The 25,021-nt window shown below is 39.0% G+C and overlaps 1 protein-coding gene across 1 annotated transcript; it reads right to left on the bottom strand.

Annotated features, from left to right (window-relative positions):
- Window positions 1-1,289: 1,289 nt before the first annotated feature.
- Window positions 1,290-23,341, bottom strand: LOC124387791 (immunoglobulin lambda-1 light chain-like). The gene is made up of 6 exons (XM_046852364.1): window positions 23,259-23,341; window positions 22,806-23,114; window positions 5,146-5,184; window positions 1,893-2,191; window positions 1,559-1,624; window positions 1,290-1,426 (listed from the first exon to the last, which is right to left on the bottom strand). Exons 1-5 carry the CDS (start codon window positions 23,302-23,304, stop codon window positions 1,565-1,567), a joined length of 753 nt encoding a protein of 250 aa, XP_046708320.1. The 5' UTR covers window positions 23,305-23,341; the 3' UTR covers window positions 1,290-1,426; window positions 1,559-1,564.
- Between the last annotated feature and the right edge of the window lie 1,680 nt (window positions 23,342-25,021).

Below are 25,021 nucleotides of genomic sequence, written 5' to 3'. Positions count from 1 at the left end.
CACACACACACACACACACACACACACACACACACACACACACACACCATACAGCATCTAGCAGCTTATCACCTCAACAACATTGAGCTCTATTTCCAGGAAACACTCTCACCTACCAAGCATGCAAACCACCCCGAACACTATAGTGAATTGCATAACTAACTCGACTGCTAAGTATATACTGGAAATATATAATTAGATAAAGTAGGCCTTTGATAGTGATGCCTTGTATAGTCTATACAAAATATGCAGTTCACATCTGCTTCCATAGTGACATAAAACTTATTTCACAAAAGTATTACAAAACTAAAGCTAACTGATTAAAGTAAAGATTAATTAAAAGTAAAGACACTCTTTAGGTATAGAGGACATTTCTAACAACAGACACTGACCAAAAGTGCTTTACATATCATTTAAAACACCTAAACTTTACCCAAGTATGTTTACATATAAAATAACATTAATCAAGCATAAGTATAACAAAAATTATTGTCAAGGATGATTTTAGAAGTGTCTATTGAAGGAACGGACCTAAAATGAAAAAAAAAACAAGTATTTCAGGGTTTAGGAAAACAGAAAAAGCATGATTGTATTTTTTATAGTACCAACAATGGACCATCTAAAACACAGAAATGTTGTGAGAATGAATATAACACTAAAACACTAAGAATAAAATCCACCCTGAATATTATAAAGGTGCAATGACAGTAGTGTGTCTATACTTTAAAACATACAGATCAACACTCATTATTTAAAGATTTGTCTCTAAAGAATGAGACTAAGCTAACTAAGTTGCAGATTTTTTCCTTAATGTACAGATATGTCCACTTTAAAATAAATTAAATAAATGTCAGTAATTATATAAGTCTTTTACAGTGTTCATGATTTGGGATGAGAAGTTTTGAAAATATGAGACTGAAATAGTTGACTTTGTTTCTACCTTTATTGATTTATATAAAGAACATGAAACCATTTAATTATTTTAGAATACAACAACTTTATAAGCCAAATGCTGAAGAAATAGAATAACACAAAATACGCTCACAGAAAATCAATAGAAAATTTCCATATTTTTGGACAAGAATAAGAAAAACAGAAAACAGAGTGTTACTGTTGTTGTTTTTGTTGTTGTTTTTAATTTCCTTCAACACTGCAGCATGAAAGTTTATACACATAAAGCAAATACAGTGAATATATTTTGAAAAATGAACAGAAAGAGATGTTTAACAAAATGGATTTTTATAGTTTTATACCATTCAAAATAAAATAATCGATCAGCGAGCTTTGACTCTGAACATTTCCTTTTTAGCAGAATTCCTCTTGTACAGTAAGACAAAGATAATGCAGAAATACAGTAGGTTTTTCACCAGTAGCATCACATACGTCATGCTGAACAGATGCAGACTGCGGCTGATCTCATGCACACCTGCACAAGAGACACAATAACAAACAAATTTATGCATGTAAGTGATTAACTTCATATAAACTTAATTTCTATTAATAAAAAGAGATATTCAATAATTAAAATAGTAAAAAAAAATATATATTTTTTTATTACCAGAAATTAGAGTTTCCTCCTCCGATGTTTCTTGTCTGGGCACACACTTGGTTGCAACAGCTTTAACTGTGCAAATACAATATTTTAGTGAATAGATGACAAAAATCAGGATATTTTGACTTATTTTTGCTGCATCTGTTAAACTGACAATATTCAAGGTTAAATTTATATTGACATAATGGTAATACCTTTAAAATGCCTTATAAAATGAATAGAATAAATCCAAAAGTGAATCGATTGAATTAAAACGAGATGTTTTAATCAAAGGTCTTCGGAGAGCCAGTGGTTGTTAAAATGTTGTAAGATAATTAAAATAGCATGTGATTTTTTGTACCTGTTGGAATAGTTTGTTTTGCTCTTCTCCCTCATGTTTGACAATGCAGGTGTATTCATATGATGTCACTTTGTTTTTCTCCAAAATGAGCATGCTGGTTGTCCCTACACTGTCTATCTGCTCCAGCTGCTCATCACCATCATCTGATGACTTCACTTCTCCCCCCTTTGAATCCAGCCATGTGAATTTCACCAAGTCTGGGAACATGTTTTTAGCCTGGCACAGCAGTACATGCTGTCCTTCCTCCTGTTTGTTGGATACTGGGTACACAGATATTGTAGGAGGTACCTTTGCTGTGTCTGATTAGAAGGACAGACAATGATCATGTGAGTAAGCAATCAATAAAGCAAATAGAAACATGTCAATTTGTACTTTTTACATTGGACACAGCATGCAAAATGTCAAGGATTCAGTGATGTACAAAATACACAAACCATGTACTTGAGTTAAAATAGAGATGCACTAGACAAAATATTACTCCAGTAAAAGTAAAAGTGCTCCCTTTATACCTTTACTTGAGTAAAGGTATTTGTACATCAAATGTACTTAAGTATACAAATAACTATGATTTATTATGTCTATTAAATGCTCCTATTATCATTTTTGTTGTAAGAATTTTGCTTAAGCAGTTCAGTTTATGTGAAAAGACTCTAATGTTACTTGGCACTAAACTCTATTAATAGAATGATAATAAGTCAAACACTGATTAATATCTATTAAAATTATTATGAGCCAAAAAAACTTTTTTCAACTATTTAAAATTAAATCAGTAAATAAGGCCACAGGTGTTGTGGCAAGTTAGATTGAGGAGTTTCCTTCATCATTTATTCCTCTCAAAATGTTCTTCTTGCTGTTGAACTGCATGTTAGTGGTAAGTAGATACCACCAACAGATAACAGGTTCAACACAAAGAGTGCGCTCAACCCTGATTGGTGGTTTGCTGCGCGCTTGATCAGTTAAGTTTGTATCCACAAATAAAAATTAACAACTGAGTTAGCAAAATGTAAAGATATTTAAGTTTGAAATGTAGTAAAGTTCAAGTAAACATCTCCACAAATGGAAATACTTCAGCAATGTATACATATGCAAAAAAGCTACATAGGTACAGAAATGAATTACATTTCATTCATTACTGTCCACCACTGAAAAGATTTAACTGAAACATTTTTAAACTATTGACATCCACTCAGTATGCACATTTATTTACTTCCTTCTTATAATGATGACCATTGAAGAATTAAAAACAGACCTTAGAGCATGCATTCAGTCTAGAATAGACTTCAAATTCCTGGTCTTCGATTAAGAACTTATTTGAGGCCAGGAACTTGTCACTCTCAAAATATGAGAGTGACATTGAATATCATCTAATCTTACAGAATGAAAATATAATCCTACTTTCAGCAAGAAATAAACATTTTTGTCCTGGAATTATCCATCATTTCTGATGTTCAGACTGTCAGTTTTCCTGCCATGCTGCTAGTACACAGCCTTGGTCACAATTTACACTGTTGATTTGTTCAGTGCATGCATTCACTTCTCAGTATTTACAGAACATGGACTCCAAAGAGTGTTTAAGTTCCATGTATTTGTGTTTTTCTGGTCATAACTAAAGAATGATGGACATATTATAATACTTGGAAAAACCAGAATAAATGCGGTGTTCTATATGTCTATTCATCAACTAAACATCCACAGAGTAAAATTGTTAGATCATAAATTGAGGGTAGAATTGCACTTTATTAATAGACTTATTGAGTAACTCAATAAGGTATTTATGCTTCACTTGTTAAAATTGAATATCTGAATCTAATTATATATCCAATTATCATAGCTTGAGCTATAATCTTGTGCGACTTTCATATGCTACACATTGTAGTTAGAAGTATAGTATATAGTAGTATAGAAATTGCGGAATGTGAAAATGTTTCATTTACAAAATGAAGCATCTCCTTTATTTCTGTGGAAGGTGGACATGTACTCAATTTAAGTTGCAGAAGGCATGTTCAATAACTTGTTAATAGCCTTTATTTATAAAGATAAATAATACAATTTAATAAAATATAAATAAAATAAATGTTTAAATATTTATTTAATAGATTAGACTAGAATTCATTTCAGTAGCTCACACAAATTGGCTAAAAAAATTATTGCTAATGAAAAATATTTCTATGATGTTTCTCACATACATTTTATTTCTAATTAACAAACTGGGTAACTGGCGCTGGTCACTAGGCTTCAAAAAATCTTTATTAAATAAATTTAGTATGAATCTGGCACATTATCTATATTTAAATTAATGTATAAATCATGTATGGATTTTCTTTTTTACACAGACACAGGATCCCATAAAACCAAAAAAATTACTTTTAATTCTGATACCTACATTATAACCTACAGTTTACAGTCAAAACTCTTTTCTTTGAATTAATTGTTGTAGTCATTCTAATTTATTACCTTAACTATCTTAACTATCATGATGTATTAAATACTATATTTATTACATACAAGTTTGTACAAGTTTTTAGCATACATAGGACTATAGAATATTATATACAGTCTATATTAGCTTTTTTCCTAGACGTTATACATACATGCATACAAACACTCTCACACACACACACACACACACACACGCACACACACGCACCTATATATATATATATATATATATATATATATATATATATATATATATATATATATATATATATATATACATACATACATACATACATACATACATACATACATACATGTGTTTATGATTTTCTTTTGCAAGATCTTTTATAAGATGGTTTTTAAAACTTCTGCATCAAAATTCAAAGCAAAATGGCAGCTTTATTTCTGAAATGTATTCATTTATGTACCACCTACCTAACTGTTTCATGATCTAAAATTATTTATTTTTTATTCTGTTTTTTTAGAATGTTGTTTGATATACAAAAAAATACTTTAGAATTTGTAATAAAATATATTTTCATGGTGCCAAATTAGTTTGAGAGTTCATATATATCTAAGAATGTACAGTTTATAAAGGTCACCTCCAGACCAGAACAAAATAGGCTTTGCATACATTTTTTACATATGTAAACAGTCTGCATTTAGAGTCAGATTAAGACATTGGATTAATAATTTAAAACAATCATAATATACTACTACTATCTACTGACATTTTGTTGCCTTCATTTTTCAACATATTTTCACAAATATACACAGTTGAGACATTTTAGAAATTAAAAGACATTTTTCTTACCTGTTACATATAGTCTTGTCCCTGAGCCAAAGATTTTAACTCCCACAGTGTATCGTTCAGTTATAAAAACATGTGCACTGATCTGCATACAGCCAGATCCAGATGTGTTTAATATCAATATTCACATAGAATTTACTTAGTCAGGAAACAAGTGATAAAACTTTACTTTGGATCATTACCAGTGGATTAAACCTAGTTTGAAAATAATAAAGCAGATATGAAAGTATGTCTTTATCTTACCACAATGTTTTTTTTTTTCTTTTTCAGTTAACATGCCTCCTTTAATATGTTGAACTAAAATATAGAGTATAACAAGGGCTGTAAAATGTCTGTTATTATGTATTTATTAATATCCTCACTGTGGTTAATATTTGTTTTTGACAGATAATATCTGTTGTTTACACATGCTGCTTTCACATGTACATAATGAGCATATAGTAATGGCAGCTCATTTAGAACTTCTATCATCAGAGCAATCTGGACATTAGAAAGCTTTGGAATAACGATTTGTTAACAAATATATGTACTTTTACACTTAATTTTATGATGAAGAGCAGTGACAACAAGGATAGTGTATCAAAATGTCCTAAATGTACTGAAAGAAAAAGAAGTGTCAGGATCAATATCACATAATGCAGCACATAAGTAAGTGCATATTATATATTTAAATTAATCACGTATGATACAGTACACACAGTGTGAACTTTAAATTAAAAACAAGAACTTTGAACAAAAACAAACAATGACTAAAATGTAAATCATAGCAAAGACAAAAGTTGTGGATTGAGTGCTATACAAGATGTCAATGTCTCAGTATATTTGATTACGTTTAAATCTCTATAGATTAACAGCAGCAGGTCCAATTTGTTTATGGGCCTTTCTTATAACAGTGATGTTTTTGGTACCCTTTTCCAGTGCTATTTCACCAGGTGCAGTGTATCATGAGGGATGTGTCTGGGCGCAGCATGGTGGCATTTGGGAGTTACCTGTTTTGTGTACTCCTTCACAATCTGGACATATCTGATTACAAAGCAGAACAGGGAAGGCTGTTCCTAGCAGTCTACCTTGGCCATGTCTAGTAGTTCTCAAGGTTTCCTCTTGAAAAAGGATCTCTAATAAATCTGTGGATGCCATTGTAGTTTCATGAACCACAAAAAGGACATAGAGTGGGTGGACATCCCAGTTTTTCTGATTCTTGTCTTCCTCTTTCAGGATAATAGGCAAGCAAAGCCTGATGGTTTGCTTCATCAACCTGTAGACCCTGCCCACACCACTGTTCCAGATTGTCATCCTCCTTCTGCTCTCAAACAAAATTACACTTCGGCATGCCTAGACTGTGTTCCATTGATTTCATCTCTGCCATCTTGAGGTTTTTATGGTCCTCTTGATTGTATGTCACTCAGAAGAAGACTGGGGCCTATTTTATTCTTTTTTCTTTCAACTGTTCATCTAAATTCCCTTTGGAAAGATTTTCTTTCCAAAAAATTTTTTAAATAACTGATCAGAAGTTTGAGATACAAGTCTCAATTCCACCAATTTTTGGCCATTAAACAGGGTCTATAACCGAATCAACTCCAGGGGTGACAAATTATTTTTTCAAATATGTTCTGACAGTTTGCTCCGACCCCAGGTTTAACAAACTGGGGTGTGCAAAGTGAGAATTTCAATGTATAGCAGCACTGTCATTGGATTACTGGATTGGGGGATTTTCTGCCATTCTTCATGGCAAATCCTTTCATGTTGGGTCAGGTTGGATGGGGACTGTCGGTGGACAACCATTTTCAGATCTCTCCGGAGATATTCAATAAGGTTCAAGTTAGGGCTCTGGCTGGGCCACTCTAGGACAGCCTTTGGGAGCTTTGGGCTAGATAAGGTCCTGAGCACTGTGAAACTGATTTTTGTTGAAAATATATCTTCACTTCGCTTCATTCAGCTTCCCTTCAAACTTGACCACTTGCCCAGTCTATGCTGCAGAAAAACACCCCTACATCATCAGTGAGACCATCAGCATCATGGGCACCTTTCTTAGAAAGGCCCTTTCCCCATTGCTCAGTTTGGCCAGACAATCAGCACTTTTAAGAGTCCTGGTTGTGCCACACTTCTTCCATTTGAGAATTATGGAAGCCATTTTCTCTTTAGTGCAGTAGATATTTTTTTGTAGCCTTCCCAAGATCTGTGCTTTGCAACAATCCTGTCTCTGAGCTTTGCAGGCAGTTCTTTGACCTCATGGCTTGGTTTTCGCTCTGGTATGCATTTTCAGCTGTGAATCCTTCTTTAGAGAGGTGTGTGTCATAGATGATAGATAGATAGATAGATAGATAGATAGATAGATAGATAGATAGATAGATAGATAGATAGATAGATAGATAGATAGATAGATAGATAGATAGAGTGCATTTCAAAATAAAAATGTGTTGAAATAAATTTGCCATAGAGTCGCTGTGGGTGTGTACCATCTGGGTTTTTGTACAGGCACTCAATGTTTGCTGTCACTGTGGCGCCATCCCAGCTGGCACAGTAATAAACTGCTGAGTGACTTTTCTTCAGTTTTGCTATCTTTAGATCAAATTGTTGAAGCTTGTTCACATCAAATTCCTTGGCGTCAGGATATTCAGAATCATGAACAACTTGACTACCTTTTTTGACATACAGGATCCTTGTAAGAGCTTCACCTTCTTTCTTTTGGTACCAGTGAACATAATTGCTGTCAGATAATCCGGTAACTTCGCAACTGATAAACACAGTCTTGTCTATCCCTTTTGTCATCGAGAGATCTTTTTGCTTCAGTTTCACATCCAGAACAACTTCTGTAAAAAAACAAAATTAAAACAAAATAATAATACATTATCAAAGTTTTCTATTATTTAGAAAACATTTTTTCAGCATCTTATACTAAGTATTTTTGCTCTTTTTCATATTTTAGGTAAAGATTCCAGACCTGTGACCAGATAGAAGAATAGAACACTGTATGTGCCTATATACATTTTGATTTGGTTGTAAAATAAAATATATTCTTATTTCACCACCTGTGCATTAATGCTATGTTAGAACATGATGCGTTTCCCTTTATACAGTAATGATGTCATTTCCTGTGGGTGGAGATTTGCCACCTTGTCAATCAGTATTAACCCAGACTTGGTTCATTTGTTATTTAATGATTACTGAACAAACAATACTAATAACGTTGCAAAATATTTGTCAGTAAATATAGGTTTTCTTATATGTTCACTGCCATTAGTAGAATTTCTGAAACATCTTCCATTGATTCAGGTCAAATAGTTTGCTTATATATTTAAAAAGATTAGCTGGAGTGATATTGAAATACTTTTCAGGTTTTTGTGTGGTTAATATTCTGGATTTTGTTACTGATAAAGTAATGACTCATAAATCCGTTGTTTCCACTGTTGGTATTTGTGTTCTAATTATAAATATAAATATGTCCATAAACTTATCTAACAACTTCCCTTGTTCTTGGTGCTGTGAGCTTCCTTTTGGACCAAGGTAATGGCAGTTCTGGCTTGGAACTTGCAGGGTGGCGTTAGTCAGTTGTGGGTTAATTTCTGTTCTGCTGGTGCTTCCTCCATGTGCTGCTCTCTAACGGTAGCTATCTGATTGATGTACTTTAACATAATCAGGACATACAGCATTTGACCATAGAGCAGAGCAGGGGAGGCTGTTCCTCCCAGTCTACCTGGATCATGTCTAGTATTCTTCAGCTCTCATGTCTAGTATTCTTCAAATCCCAGTTTCACCCATTCCTGTCGTCCTCAAGCAAAATTGCCATTGTTTGCTGAGCAGGCTTGGAATGGGTCTCGAGGTTGTCATGGCCCTCTTGGTTGCAACCAGGTCTGTGAGGAACAATGGCATGTTTCTTTCAGTTAGTAAAGGCATGTGTAATTCGGATACCAACCCAATTAATAATTGGTACTCACTTCTTTGGTTCCCTTGGAAGTATAGAGCTTCATTTTCTTTCTTTTGGTACCAGTGAACATAATTGCTATCAGATAATCCGGTCACTTCGCAACTGATAAACACTGTTTTGTCTTCCTCTTTTGTTAAGGAGAGATCTTTTTGCTCCACTTTCACTCCCAGAACATCTGTAAAATCAAAAGAAATCATTAATCCATAAAACAGCCATGTTTTCCATAATTTTGAAAACAATCTGGCAGCATCTTTTTCAGTTTAGTGCTGTAATATGATTTTTTACCTCTGCCCAAATAGAAGAATAAAACGGCGTATATGCCTATAAACATTTTGTAAAATAAAAATATTCTTATTTTACTGCCTGTTTTTGAATTAATGGTGTAGAATATTATTTTTTTCCTTTATAAAGTAATGATGTCATTTCCTGGGGTGGAGTTTGTCATCTTGTCATCCACCATTGGGCAAGCCTCAGTGCATTTATTATTCAATTATTAATGAACAAACAAAACTAAAAAAGTTGCAAGATTAGATGTAGTTAAGAAATAATTGCCATTGATTTTTTTTTTTTTTTACATATAAGCAAACCTATGATCAGGTGCATAGGTTTGGTTATATGTAAAAATAATTCAATAAAATGGATAGATGTTCATACGTTTTAGATATATTATGTGTCTAAAGTTGACACTGCTACATTTTTTCACACCTGCCTGCTTGCCTAAAATGCATGGTACTGCGTGTGTGTGTATGTGTGTGTGTGTGTGTGTGTGTGCGTGCGTCTGTGCGTGTGCGTGCGTGAGAGTGTGTGTGTGTATGTATGTAAAGCAAAGTGGATCTAATATACACTCTATTGCCAAAAGTATTGGGTCACCTCGTCATAAGTATGGTATGTGATTTTGAGCATTGCATTCTGCATTTGGTCCCAATTTGTGCCACTAGATTTTGGAGTGTGCTTATGGATATTTGTGTTGATTAACCACAAGGGTATTATGAAAGGCAGGTACTGACGTAGGTGAGGAGACCTGGGGTGCAATCAGCATTCCAATTTATTCCAAAGGTGTTTAGTAGGGATGAGAGCAGAGCTCTATAGCAGGCTACTCAAGATCATCCTCTCCAAAGCACGTAAATGGCTTTAGGTTACGTATGTAACACTAGTTTCCTGAGAGACCGAGACGATGCAAACCAACGCTTTGGGAACGCCTCGTGTTGTCTACACTCTGAATCACGTGTAAAATCCGGCCAATCGGCCAGTCGTGACGTCATCAGCGGACAACGTCGCAAAACCAGGAAGCTACAAAATGGGTAAGCAATAGAGCAGCATTAGCTTCTGGAAAAAGAGAAGGTAAGCGCTGCAGGAATGCACGGAGTATGGCCTGTTGACTCAGTGTCTTGTGCCCTGCAGCCGTGGATGCTTTCTGAACAGTGACTGGTCCCCTCCATCCGCAGCGATCTCTCGGGCTGAGATGGAAGGAGACACCAACTGGAGGGAGACTGTGCTCTGAAGCAAATCCTGTGGCAGAGCTTGCAGCCGGGCCTGCTGGTGGTGTCGAGGAGGTACGGGCACCGTATAATGAGGTGTACACCACCCTTCTCCACCACCCTTCTGATTGTCAGGGCCGCTGCACCACTGCCCATTTGTTAAAGGAAAGGACCCACCCTCCTTAGAGGGGTTTTTAGGCTTTGCAATCGGGCTGCTCGGTGGGCGCAGCCCCATGAGAGCGGCAAGGAAGGTAACACCTGAACCTGTCGGAGACCGCCTTTATCTACAGCGACACCTAAACAGGCCAGGAGGAGCCACTGGGGCATTCAGAATGAAAGCCCTGTCCCTGTCGGGAAACTTCGCTTACAGGGAGAGCCACAGATTGCCCTTCTGTGGCTACTAGAGTTGACATTATTACTAGAGCGCCGTTCCTTGGTGGCCCTAAGAGTTAGGTCACAGCGTGATGTAACTCCTTAAATTGTCAGCTGCAGAGCTGAATCCCTCGCCCATTTCTCGTAGCAGGTCAGCCCGGTATGCCTGCAACACACTCATGTGGAGGCAACCCGCAGCCTGACCCGCTGCCGTGTAAGCCTTGCCTACTAGGACCGTCTCAACGGTTTATTAGGCAGTACCGGGGCCTTATCGATGATGCTATACCGAGGGAGAGATAGTTAGCTAGCATATTTTGCACCTTAGCATCACCCCATAGCCACAGGGCATTGCCATGCTGAAACAGGTTTGGGTTTCCAAATTCAAGTTCAATGCAAAATTTTATTATGGCGCATCTAAAGACGTCCTATACAACTGAGTGCCTCCACCTTTGTGATAACAGTTTGGTTATAGAACCACATATAGTAGGAAAGGTCAGGTGACCCAATAAACGGTATATAGTTTTTTTCCCTGTGTATAATGTCAGGAAGAGAATCCAAATTTACTCCTAATATATTTTTGATTCTATTACTTACAATTAATCTAACCATTTTTAAATCTTCAGTTTAGCTGCCGACATTAAGTCTTTCAAGTTTTTGTATGTTGTATTTGTTTCCCCTTTTTTATCATTGTGCACCATCTCCAGGTGCAGTGTATCATGGGGAATGTGTTCAGGTGGAGCATGGTGACAGTTGCTGTCAACTAACAATGTGTTACAGGAATAAGGTACAGCAATGGTGTAAAGTCTGTGAATCTTCAGTGGGTAGCAGGGGTTCGGAGTCTTGGCCATGGTACACAGCAGACAAAGGACATTGCTGAAATTACTTTAGTCAGAAATAAGAACAGAATGTGTCAGAATGCATATATAATTATAATCAATAGTCAAGATAGACTGGGCTATCCAGAGGTGTTCTATTGAGTTGTACACTCAGGGGAAAGGTAGCTGTCAAACTCGAACACCTGATTCATTCTCCAGAATTTATTACAAAACCAAAGATGCAGCTGGCACAATGGTCTCACTAATAATGCTGTGATGTAGAATCTTGGTGACCTTTTAATCAAGAGACTTGTGCCTTGTGCTGGCAGTTGTGACCTGGAACTTGCAGGGTGAGGCTAGTCAGTTGTAGTTGCACGGCCTGCTCCTCTCAGGCTAGCTTGGCCATATCTTGTATTTTTTTAGGTCTCCTTCTATTTGGGGTGCTGTCTGTGGATGGCTTTGGGGTTTCATGGATCACAAAAAGAACGTCTCTAGGTTACGGACGTAACCCTAGTTCCCCGAGGGAACGAGACGATGCGTCTAAACGCTATGGTAACGCCCCTGCGTTGTCCATGCTCTGAACCACGTGTGAAATCTAGCCAATAGGCAAGCCGTGACGTTATAGACAGGCGACGTCGCGTAAACCAGGAAGCTACAAGATGGCTGTGCGGTGGTAGCGACATTAGCTTCTGCAAAGAGAGAAGGTAAGCGCCGCAGGGATGCAGGGAGTGTGGCATGGAGACGCAGTGTCTCGTTCCCTCGGGGAACTAGGGTTACGTCCATAACCTAGAGACGTTCCCCTTCAGGAACTCGAGCTGCGTCGAAACGCTATGGGAACGAGTGTCCAATCACGCCACACTGACCAGACCCTGCCGAGAGAGTGAGGGCCTCGGCACCAGCACGTAGGACAGAGGAGCCCGGGGTGGCTCTGAGGTCAAGGCCATAGAACCTGACAAAGGTCAGCGGGGTGGACCAACCCGCAGCGTCACAGATGTCCCGGAGTGACACTCCAGCGGACCCGGCCAGAGCGAGCCCTGACCCCGATCGGAGCGGGGACCAGGACTCGCAGCTAAAAGGATGGCATCCGCTACCCACCTGCTTAACGTCCGCCCATCGGCCAGGAGACACGCCCTATCAAGGCCACAGCAGACAAACACCTCCAAGGACTCGTCCTGTGGAGATACAGTGAGGAAAATAAGTATTTGAACACCCTGCTATTTTGCAATTTCTCACACTTAGAAATCATGGAGGGGTCTGAAATTGTCATCGTAAGTGCATGTCCACTGTGAGAGACATAATCTAAAAAAGAAAAATCCAGAAATCACAATGTATAATTTTTTAACTATTTATTTGTATGATACAGCTGCAAATAAGTATTTGAACACCTGAAAAAGGCAATGTTAATATTTGGTACAGTAGCCTTTGTTTGCAGTTACAGAGGTCAAACGTTTCTTGTAGTTTTTCACCAGGTTTGCACACACTGCAGGAGGGATTTTGGCCCACTCCTCCACACAGATCTTCTCTAGATCAGCCAGGTTTCTGGCCTGTCACTGAGAAACATGGAGTTTGAGCTCCCTCCAAAGATTCTCTATTGGGTTTAGGTCTGGAAACTGGCTAGGCCACACCAGAACCTTGATATGCTTCTTACAGAGCCACTCCTTGGTTATCCTGGCTGTGTGCTTCGGGTCATTGTCATGTTGGAAGACCCAGCCTTGACCCATCTTCAATGCTCTAACTGAGGGAAGGAGGTTGTTCTCCAAAATCTCGCAATACATGGCCCCGGTCATCCTCTCCTTAATACAGTGCAGTCGCCCTGTCCCATGTGCAGAAAAACACCCCCAAAGCATGTTGCTACCACCCCCATGCTTCACAGTAGGGATGGTGTTCTTGGGATGGTACTCATCATTCTTCTTCCTCCAAACACGTTTAGTGGAATTATAACCCAAAAGTTCTATTTTGGTCTCATCTGACCACATGACTTTCTCCCATGACTCCTCTCGATCATCCAAATGGTCATTGGCAAACTTAAGACGTGCCTGGACATGTGCTTGTTTAAGCAGGGGAACCTTCCGTGCCATGCATGATTTCAAACCATGACGTCTTAGTGTATTACCAACAGTAACCTTGGAAACGGTGGTCCCAGTTCTTTTCAGGTCATTGACCAGCTCCTCCCGTGTAGTTCTGAGCTGATTTCTCACCTTCCTTAGGATCATTGAGACCCCACGAGGTGAGATCTTGCATTGAGCCCCAGTCTGAGGGAGATTGACAGTCATGTTTAGCTTCTTCCATTTTCTAATGATTGCTTCAACAGTGGACCTTTTTTCACCAAGCTGCTTGGCAATTTCCCCATAGCCCTTTCCAGCCTTGTGGAGGTGTACAATTTTGTCTCTAGTGTCTTTGGACAGCTCTTTGGTCTTGGCCATGTTAGTAGTTGGATTCTTACTGATTGTATGGGGTGTACAGGTGTCTTTATGCAGCTAACGACCTCAAACAGGTGCATCTAATTTAGGATAATAAATGTAGTGGAGGTGGACATTTTAAAGGCAGACTAACAGGTCTTTGAGGGTCAGAATTCTAGCTGATAGACAGGTGTTCAAATACTTATTTGCAGCTGTATCATACAAATAAATAGTTAAAAAATCATACATTGTGATTTCTGGATTCTTTTTTTGATTATGTCTCTCACAGTGGACATGCACCTACGATGACAATTTCAGACCCCTCCATGATTTCTAAGTGGGAGAACTTGCAAAATAGCAGGGTGTTCAAATACTTATTTTCCTCACTGTAAGCACCCAGTGCTCACACTGGACACAGCCGAGCCTTGTAACCCCTGGTCGGGGGCTATAAACAGAGGAGGGCAGAATGCCTGTAACACGACCTCTCTAAACGAGAAACCTGAATCCAAGCCTCAAAAGTGAGTGGTTCAAGAAATGGAGATCCAGATTGGGATGCAACCCGCCGTCTTTCTTCGGAACAATGAAGCACGGGCTGTAGCAGCCTGACTCTCTAAACAAGGAGGAGGGAACCACCTCGATGGCCTGTTTCCACAGGAGAGCATGGATCTTCTGTCCCAGGACCAGAGCCTGCATGGGTCCCACCAGGGTGGGACACACACCGTTGAACCGGGGAGGAGAAGACATGAACTGAATCGCGCAGCCCTTCTCCACAGTACGCAGGACCCCCGAGAGACTCCTGGCAGCCCTCCAGACTGACAGAAAGTTTTCACAGGGAGAACCGACCCCGTGGGGCTTGCCCCTGACCCACTCAGAGAGCGGCCTGAGCGGTGCTCCACAGCCGATTACACCTCCTGAGAGGCGGCGGATCCCCCCCATCCGCAGCGATCATACGGGCGGAATACAAGGAGCAAACTGCTGAAAAAAAGCTGCACCCTGAACACGACCCGTGGCAGGGCTGGCAGACAGTCTTCCTGAACCCGAACCGCAGGAGCAGCGTACTGCGGCCGTTGAAGCCTCCTGAGAAGCAGCGGATGACCCCCATCCACAACAAACTTTCGGGTGGAATAAGGGAGTTAACCGCTGGAAGGAGGCAGTGTCCCGAACACCCTGTGGCAGGGCCGACAGACCGACCTCCCAGTAGTGCCAGGCACCGTAGCATGAGGTGCAGACCGCCCTCCAAGATGCAAGCCATCAGGCTTACGCACTACAGTCCGTTCACTAGAGGCGAGGACGATCCTCAGGTCGTCCAGCCCCTCCTCAGGCTAAGAGTGTCACCAGGGGCCCCTTAGGACCTCCCCGCGGGAATTGGGTGGCAACGCTCTTTCACCGGGCTATTTTGCTGTGCCTGGATGTACCAGGGCGAGGCTGCCGCAGAGCAGCCCCATCGGAGCAGTGAGGAACTACCACTGAAATGCCATCGCGGCCTCCTGAACCAGCCAGCAATCGCCCTCACCTACAGCGTTACCCGGTCAGGCCAGGAGGGGTCAACGTGGCGCACAGAAGGAAGCTCACATCATCCCCCATAGCAGGCCAGCCTGGTATGCCTGCAACACACATCACGTGGAAGCAACCCGCAGCCTGACCCGCCGCGTAGCCCTACCTACCAGAGCCAAGCAGCTCTTCGTAGGCAAACCGATAGCCGTCATAGATGCAGCACTCAGGGAGAGACAGCTAGCTAGCATCTCCACCACAAGCGGCATCGTCCCGTAGCTGCGCTACTTAGCTCCAATAACATTCGCGCACAGCGAGAAACATCGGAAAGGCACGCACGCACACGGGCCTTCCAGGACCCAGACACCTCGGTGCGCAGATCAGGGAAGGCGCTGAGGCTGTGACACAGGGCGCAGGAAACACTCAGCCAAGATAGATCCAGCTCGGACCCGGCCCGTGCCACGACCTCAAGGAGCTCCACGTACAGCACAGGCTGTGAGGAGTCCACACGCTCGCTAGCATCCATCATCTCAGCTTTCTTGGAGAGAGAGACATGCAACGCTGCGCCGCCCACACCGGGAGAAGAAGCAGCCGCCAGGCATGCTTCCCCGAATTTTCCGAAATTTCTCCCACCTCGGAGGAAGAAGTACAGAGCACCGCATCACACACACCAGGAAAGAACCGTTTCCAAACAAGCGCTCTCCTCGGGGAACGGTAGCTCGGCTAGCAGCCAGGAGCGCATAGCCACACGGCTAAAATGCTAACAGCCGATACCTTCGAGAGCCGAGGCAGCGAGGGAGAGCGCTTACCTCGGAGAGCGCTCTCCGAAAATCCTCCCACCTCAGAGGAAGAAATATGGAGCACCACGTCACATGCACCGGAGAAGGAACTGCCAATCCCCGGGGAACGGGAGCTCGGCTCGCCTCGCCTCGCAGCCGGGAGCGCATAGCCACACGGCTAACATGTTAACAACCGATACCCTCGAGAGCCGACTAAGCACGCTCCTAAGCTAAGCAAACAACACATTGGCTGCGTGTCACCCCCCCCGAAATGAATCGGGGCAAGCAGGAAACACGCAGACGGAATTCTGCCTGCATTTAAGCTCATGACTGCACAGATGACACACACAAAGTGCTTACCTGAACGAGCAGAAGCTAATGTCGCTACCACAGCATAGCCATCTTGTAGCTTCCTGGTTTACGCGACGTCGCCTGTCTATGATGTCACGGCTTGCCTATTGGCTAGATTTCACACGTGGTTCAGAGCGTGGACAACGCAGGGGCGTTCCCATAGCGTTTCGACGCAGCTCGAGTTCCTAAAGGGAAACATAGAGCAGAAGTACATCCCAGTTTTTCCAATCATATGGAAATACAGCGCATCCTGAAATAATTTACAGCTCTTCACTTTTACACATTTTGTAATGTTATAGCATTATTCCAAAATGGTTTTCATTCATTATTTCTCTCAAAATTAGACAAACAATACCTGATAATGACAACATAAAAGAAGTTAGTTTGAAATCTTTCTAATTAAAAAAATGTATAAATAAAATTACATGTACATAAGTATTCACAGCCTTTGCCATGACACTCAAAATTGAGCTCAGTTGTATCCTGTTTTCACTGATCATTCTTGAAATGTTTGATTGGAGTCCACCTGTGGTAAATTTAGTTGATTGGACATTACTGGAAAGGCACACGCCTGTCAGTATAAGGTCCCACAGTTAACAGTGCATGTCAGAGCTTAAACGGAGCAATGAAGTCCAAGGAATTGTCTGTAGACTTCAAAGACAGGATTGTATCAAGACACAGACCTGGGGAAGGAAAGAGGAGAAATATCTGCAGCACTGAAGGTCCCAATAAAAACAGTGACCTCCATCATACATAAATGGAAGAAGTGGTTGGAACCACCACCATCTTAGTTAGTGAGGTGACCAAGAACCTGATGGTCACTCTGAAAGAGCTCCAGCATTTCTCTGTGGAGAGAGGAGAACCTTCCAGAAGGACAACCACCTCTGCAGCACTCCACCAATCAGGCCTGTATCGTAGAGTGGCCAGACAGAAGATACTTCTCAGTAAAATCCTGCCTGGAGTTTGCCAAAAGGTAGCAGAACGACTCTCAGACCATGAGAAACAAAGATTGAGCTCTTAAGCTTGAATGGCAAGTGTCAAGTCTGGAGGAAATCATGCATCGCTCATCACCTGGCCAATACCATCCCTACAGTGAAGCATGGTGGTGGCAGCATCATGCTGTGGGGATGTTTAAAGCAGCAGGAACTGGGGGACTAGTCAGGATTGAGGGAAAGGTAAATGCAACACTGTACAGAGATATTTTTGATGAAAACCCGCTCCAGAGCTCTTTGTATGTGTGCCAACTTGTAGCATCATACTCAAAAAGACTAAGACTATAAGTATTGAGCAAAGACTAAACACTTATGTACATGTGATTTTAAAAAAATATATATTTTTTTATACCTTTTATTATATTTTTATAGGTTTCAAACATGCTACTTTGACGTTGTCATTAAGGTGTATTGTTTGTTTGGAAAATAATGAATTTAATAATTTTTTTAAATAAGGCTATAACATGAAAAAATGTGGAAAAGGTGAATCACTGTGAATACTTTCGGGATGCACTGTATGACGCAAGCAAAGCCTGGTTACCCTGTTGGTTTTCTCCTTTAACCTGTAGCACTTGTCCCCAACAGTGTTTCAAATGGTCATTCTCCTTCTCTTCCCAAGCAAAATTGCCCTTGTTTACTGAGCAGGCTTGGAATCAGTCTCCCGTTTGCCATGGCCCTCTTGGTTGCAGCCAGGTCTGTGAGGAACAATGGCAAGTTTCTTTCAATGAGTAAAGGCGTATGTAATTCAGGTGCAAACCCAATTACTAATGTACACTCACTTTTTTGGTTCCCCTTGGAAGTGGAGAACTTTCAGACATCCGTATGCAAATATGACCAGAAATGATCAAATATGTCCTAACAACCAAGTTGACAGTGCTTCCTGTGTCTAGCAGGAACTGGTGGGACATGGAAATGCTGGGACATGTGTGCTATCTAGTTTGATAGTGTTGGTGGGGGCTTGATGTTGAGAGTAAGAAAGAGAATGGGTCTAAGCATGGGCTCACTCAATGGTGTTCTCTTCCGCTTAATTAATTTTAGAGAGTTTTTCTTGGTTATTGTTGCATTTGTTTTATTTAATTGGGATTTAACTCATCAGATGGTTAAATTATGTTATATATAATTACTGTCTGATCCAAATTACAACTGACAGTCAGATCTATTTTTACATTTTGTGTTTGAGTTTTGAGTTAACCTCATGAGCTAGTGCATATGTTAAAATTAATTTGTTGGCATAGAGGTCCTTTTGTGGTTGTGTACCATCAGGGTTTTTGTACACACAATGAATGATTACCGACACTGTGGTACCAGCCCACCTGGCACAGTAATAAACTGCTGAATGACTTTTCTTCAGTTTTGGTATCTTTAGATCAAAGTAATCAGACTGGGTCCTCACTTCAAATTCCTTGGCGTCAGGATGGTTAGCATCATAAACATCTTGACCATCTTTTTTGACATACAGGATCCTTGTAAGAGCTTCACCTTCTTTCTTTTGGTACCAGTGGACATAATTGCTGTCAGATAATCCGGGCACTTTGCAGCTGATACTTACAGTTTTGTCCTCCCTTTTTGTCATGGAGAGATCTTTTTGCTCCACTTTCACTTCCAGAAGAACTTCTGTGAAAAATAATTAAATAAATAAAAATAAAAGAAAGATTTATTGATAAAATGGAAATTTTGGTATGTTTTTTAATATTTTAAAAACATTCTGTATATGTCCTTTCTCTTTTTAGTTTTGTGCTGTGATATGATCTTTACCTGTGACTAAACAGAAGAGTAAAAGAGCGTATATATCTAAAGACATTTTTATTTGATTGTAAAATAAAATATGCTTTTATTTCACCACCTGTTTTTGAATTAATGCTGTAGAATATGATTCTTCTCCTTTATAAAGTAATGATGTCATTTCCCGGGGTGGGGATTCAACACCTTGTCATCCACCACTAACCCAGACTTTGGTGCCTTTGTTATTTAATGAATAATGGACAAACAATACTAAGAACATTTGCCAATAGAACAATTTGAGGAATATTTTCCATTGGTTCAGGTCACTTAATTATAGATCAGAATATATATTTGAAGCATAACATGGGGGATAAAAACAGGGATGTTGTTACATTTTTAGCAGTAGAATTAAAATGTCCTCCTTTTAATTAATAATTTAATTAATAAAAGTGTTTGTGTGTCAAATATTCCAAATTTTGTTACTGAAAATGAAAAATCAGAAAATCATTGTTTCCACTGATGGTATTTGTGTTTCTAGTTAACATGCTACTGTATCTAATGGAAGTCTAGTAGCAAAAATAAGAGCTGTTTTATAGTAAAAAGGACTTTTCCTTACCTGAATTTAAATGCTCTATTTCAAGTGTGTGACAAAGATCATTATACCAGGGTGCTAGTTTTTCTTTTTCTTTCCCTTTCAACATAGGTGTAGCTATTATTGAGAGCAGTGTTTCTCAAAACCCTATATGTTCTGATCCACACAGATCCAAAAAAGACCACCCACACTATATCTTTATACTGATATACATACAATACTGTATATTTTCCTCATACTTAGTGACTTTAGAACAGGATAGATTCCTTTTGACACAATAATGTTTACTAAGGTAGCCCTATTATCCATTTTTGCTAAAATATGTAACACTATAATCTTACTTACTTAAACATTTAGGAAAACAATAAACAGAATAACTGATATTAGGTGACCATGAACTCATTTATGAACTAATTGTTAAAATTGTTTTAATTGTTTCTGTAACAAACAAAAAAAAAACATGTTAATGTTTATGTTAATCCCCCCCCCCTTCCATTTGTAGTTATTAAACAAAGAAAAAAGAGTCATACTGGCAGGGGCTACTTTGAACTACTCAACTCATAAGATACTACATATCAGAATAAATATGTTTTGAAATGAATGTGGTGACATAGAGTTCCTTTTGTGGGTTTGTACCATCGGGGTTTTTGTACACACAATAAGTGTTTACCATCACTGTGGTACTATCCCAGCTGGCGCAGTAATAAACTGCTGAATGACTTTTCTTCAGTTTTGCTATCTTTAGATCAAATTGATCGGACTGAATCCTCACATCAAATTCCTTGGCGTCAGGATGGTTAGTATCTTGAATAGCTTGACCACTTATTTTGACATACAGGATTCTTGTAAGAGCTTCGCCTTCTTTCTTTTGGTACCAGTGGACATAATCATTATTAGATAATCCGGGCACTTTGCAGCTGATAAACACACTTTTGCCTTCCTCTTTTGTCATGGAGAGATCTTTTTGTTCCAGATTCACTCCCAGAACATCTTCTGTGGAAAGAAAAAACATTAATTCTAAAACAGCCATTTTGGTGTAAATATTTCTATTATTTAGAAACCATTATGGCAGCATCTTAAATAAAGTATGTTTTCTCCTTTAGATTTTTAGTGCTGTAATATGATTGCTACCTGTAACCAAATAGAAGAGTAAAAGAGCATATATGCCCATAGACATTTCTGATAAGTGTAATATGTTCTTAATTCACCAGCTGTTTTTGCATTAATGCTGTAGAACATGATTCTTTATCTTTATGAATTAATGATGTCATTTCCAGGGGTGGAGATTGGCCATCTTGTCATTCACCATAACACAGTCTTGGTGCTTTTGTAATTTTATGATTATTGAACAAACAATATTAAGCACATTACAATACATTTGCAATAGAAGTATTTAAGGAATGTTTTTCATTGATTCAGGCCACATAATAATAGGGTTTCTTATATGTTAAAATAAATAAATAAAATGGATAGATGTTGCTACATTGTTGTTTCTACTTAGATTGGTATTAAAATGTATTACTTTAAGTTCATACATTGCAGATTTTTTGGGGTCTAATATTCTGGATCTTTTTATTGTTATATTTTTTCATACCTGTCTGCCTGCCTAAAACCTTTTGCTCGATACTGTGTGTGAGTGTGCATGTGCATGTCCATGTGTGTGTGCGTGTGTGTGTGTGTGTGTGTGTGTGTGTGTGTGTGTGTGTGTGTGTGTGTGTGTGTGTGTGTGTGTGTGTGTGTGTGTGTGTGTGTGTGTGTGCGTATTAATTAAATATTGTATTCACTAATTTTTTTTAAATAAGGCTATAATAACATGACAATGTGAAAAAGGTGAATTACTGTGGATACTTTTGGGATGCACTGTATGAGGCAAGCAAAGCCTGGTTATCCTGTTAGTTTTCCCCTTTAATTTGTAGCACTTGTCCCCAACAGTGTTTCAGATGGTCATTCTCCTTCTCTTCCCAAGCAAAATTGCCCTTGCTAATTGAGCAGGCTTGGAATGGGTCTCGAGGTTGTCATGGCCCTCTTGGTTGCAGCCAGGTCTGTGTGGAACAATGGCAAGTTTCTTTCAGTGAGTAAAGGCATGTGTAATTTAGGTGCAAACCCAATTACTAACGGACACTTACTTCTTTGGTTTCCATTGGAAGTGGAGAACTTCCAGACATCCTTGTGCACATATGACGCAAAATGTTCATATATGTCCTATCAACCAAGTTGACAGTGCTTCCTGTGTCTAGCAGTGCTGGGACATGTGTGCTATCTAGTTGGATAATATTGGTGGGGGCTTGATGTTGAAATTAAGAAAGAGTGCAGGTCTAACTTAGAAAGCATGGGCTCATTCAATAATGTGACATAGTCAGGATGGCCCTTCTGGTCATTAGTTTTTCAACTGATGCTCAGACCTTGATGGATCATACAAATACCAGGAAAGAGTTCATTTCACTCTCAGCGGCGCTTCCTCTCAAGTCTTTTTAGCAAGTTTTTCTTTGCCATTGTTGCATTTTTTTAATTCAATTGGTATTTAAATAATTCATCAGATGATTAAGATATGTTTTATGTAAGTTACTCTCTAATTCAAATTACAACTGACAGTCAGATTTATTTTTACGTTTTTAGTTTGAGTTTTGAGTTAACCTCATGAGCTAGTGCATGTGTTGAAATTCATTTGTTGGCATAGAGCTCCTTTTGTGGTTGTGTACCATCAGGGTTTTTGTACACACAATGAATGTTTACCATCACTGTGGCACCATCCCAGATGGCACAGTAATAAACTGCAGAATGACTTTTCTTCAGTTTTGGTATCTTTAGAAAAATGTGATCAGACTGGATCCTCACTTCGAATTCCTTGGCGTCAGGATGGTTAGTATCATAAACAGCTTGACCATCTCCTTTCACATACAGGATCCTTGTAAGGGCTTCACCTTCTTTCTTTTGGTACCAGTGGACATAATCGCTGTCAGATAATCCGGGCACTTTGCAGCTGATACTTACAGTTTTGTCTTCCCTTTTTGTCATGGAGAGATCTTTTTGCTCCACTTTCACTTCCAGAACAACTTCTGTGAAGAAATAATTAAATAAATTAAATAAAAGAAAGATTTATTCATACAACAGCTATTTTGGTACCATGTTTTTTAATATTTTGAAAACATTCTGTATATGTCCTTTCTCTTTTTAGTTTTGTGCTGTGATATGATCTTTACCTGTGACTAAACAGAAGAGTAAAAGAACGTATATGTCTATAGACATTTTGATTTGATTGTAAAATAAAATGTTTTTATTTCACCACCTGTTTTTGCATTAATGCTGTAGAATATGATTCTTCTCCTTTATAAAGTAATGATGTCATTTCCTGGGGTGGAGATTGGTCATCTTGTCATTCACCATAACACAGTCTTGGTGCTTTTGTAATTTTATGATTATTGAACAAACAATACTAAGAACATTTGCCATTAGAAGTATTTAAAGAAATGATTCAGGTCACTTGTAATTATACAGTTTCACTCCCAGAACATCTTCTGTTAAAAAAGAAAAAACATTAATTCATAAAACAGCCAATTTGGTGTAAATATTTTCTATTATTTAGAAACCATTATGGCATCATCTTAAATAAAGTATGTTTTCTCCTTTAAATTTTTAGTGCTGTAATATGATTGCTACCTGTGAACAAATAAAAGTGTAAAAGAGCATATATGCCCATAGACATTTCTGATAAGTGTAATATGTTCTTAATTCACCAGCTGTTTTTGCATTAATGCTGTAGAACATGATTCTTTATCTTTATGAATTAATGATGTCATTTCCAGGGGTGGAGATTGGTCATCTTGTCATTCACCATAACACAGTCTTGGTGCTTTTGTAATTTTATGATTATTGAACAAACAATATTAAGCTCATTACAATACATTTGCAGTAGAAGTATAAAAATAATGTTTTTCATTGATTCAGGCCACATAATAATAGGGTTGTTTATATGTTAAAATAAATAAATAAAATGGATAGATGTTGATACATTGTTGTTTCTTCATAGATTGGTATTAAAAAAATATTCTGGATCTTTTTACTGTTATATTTTTTCATACCTGACTGCCTGCCTAAAACCTTTTGCTCGATACTGTGTGTGAGTGTGCGTGCGTGTGTGTGTATTTACATGATACTTCTGCCAGCATTCTCCTCTAGTGTTATGATAAAATGATAGTGTAGCAATGGTGCTATCAAAAAGTGCAGTGGGTCATCAGGGATGTGTGAGTGTGGAGCATGTTGTGGGTTGCGATTGGTCAGGCAGAGGGTTGCTCAGACTACTCCACAATTTGTGGGTGTCTTTTTATTCTCTAAAACAGTGGGCCCCAACCCCCGGGCTGCGGACCAGCACCGGTCCGTGGGTCAATTTGTACCGGGCCGCACAGAAAGAATACATAACTTACATTATTTCCATTTTTATTTATTATCTGATTCTGAACAATGTTTTATTGTGGAAAATTCCCGGATTCTCTCTGCCATATCTGTATATGACTCACTCTTGATGCATCTCTAGATGCCTCGGTCACATGTCTTACCTACATCCGCTACCTACTTAAAAGGGCTGTTTCGGCATAATACATTTCTGCTAAATTGAAACCCCCAAGCTAGCAAAATGAAAAAAAAAACACTGGTGGTAGACATGTCCTTGTCCCTGCTTTTTTGAGATGTGTTGGTATGATGATGAAGTGATATATTTTCTCAGTTTAAACATTTGATATGTCATCTATGTTGTATTCTGAGTAAAATATTGAAATTTGAAACTTCCACATCATTGCATTCTGGTTGTATTCACAATTTGTACAGTGTCCCAACCTTTTTGGAATCGGGTTTGTATATTCTATTCCAATTCTATGTCAATTCTGGTTAACCTTATTTCTATCCACTTGTGCACTAATCTAGACTTATTGTAAATACCAAATAAAATATGTAACACCACAGTCTTATT

Source organism: Silurus meridionalis, chromosome 6 (genome assembly GCF_014805685.1).
Source record: "Silurus meridionalis isolate SWU-2019-XX chromosome 6, ASM1480568v1, whole genome shotgun sequence".
Lineage (NCBI taxonomy): Eukaryota > Metazoa > Chordata > Actinopteri > Siluriformes > Siluridae > Silurus > Silurus meridionalis.
Note: the sequence above shows the minus strand (reverse complement) of the source record. Positions and strands in the feature narration are given on the sequence as shown.

What these genes read in the sequence shown, in the direction of transcription:
- LOC124387791 (XM_046852364.1), bottom strand. Translation starts at nt 23,304, where the DNA reads ATGTCTATAGACATATACGTTCTTTTACTCTTCTGTTTAGTCACAG. An exon ending in TTACTGTGCCATCTGGGATG is followed by an intron (nt 5,185 to 22,805) that starts GTGCCACAGTGA and finishes ACACTGTGGGAG; the next exon opens with TTAAAATCTTTGGCTCAGGG. An exon ending in AAAACAAACTATTCCAACAG is followed by an intron (nt 1,625 to 1,892) that starts GTACAAAAAATC and finishes GTATTTGCACAG; the next exon opens with TTAAAGCTGTTGCAACCAAG.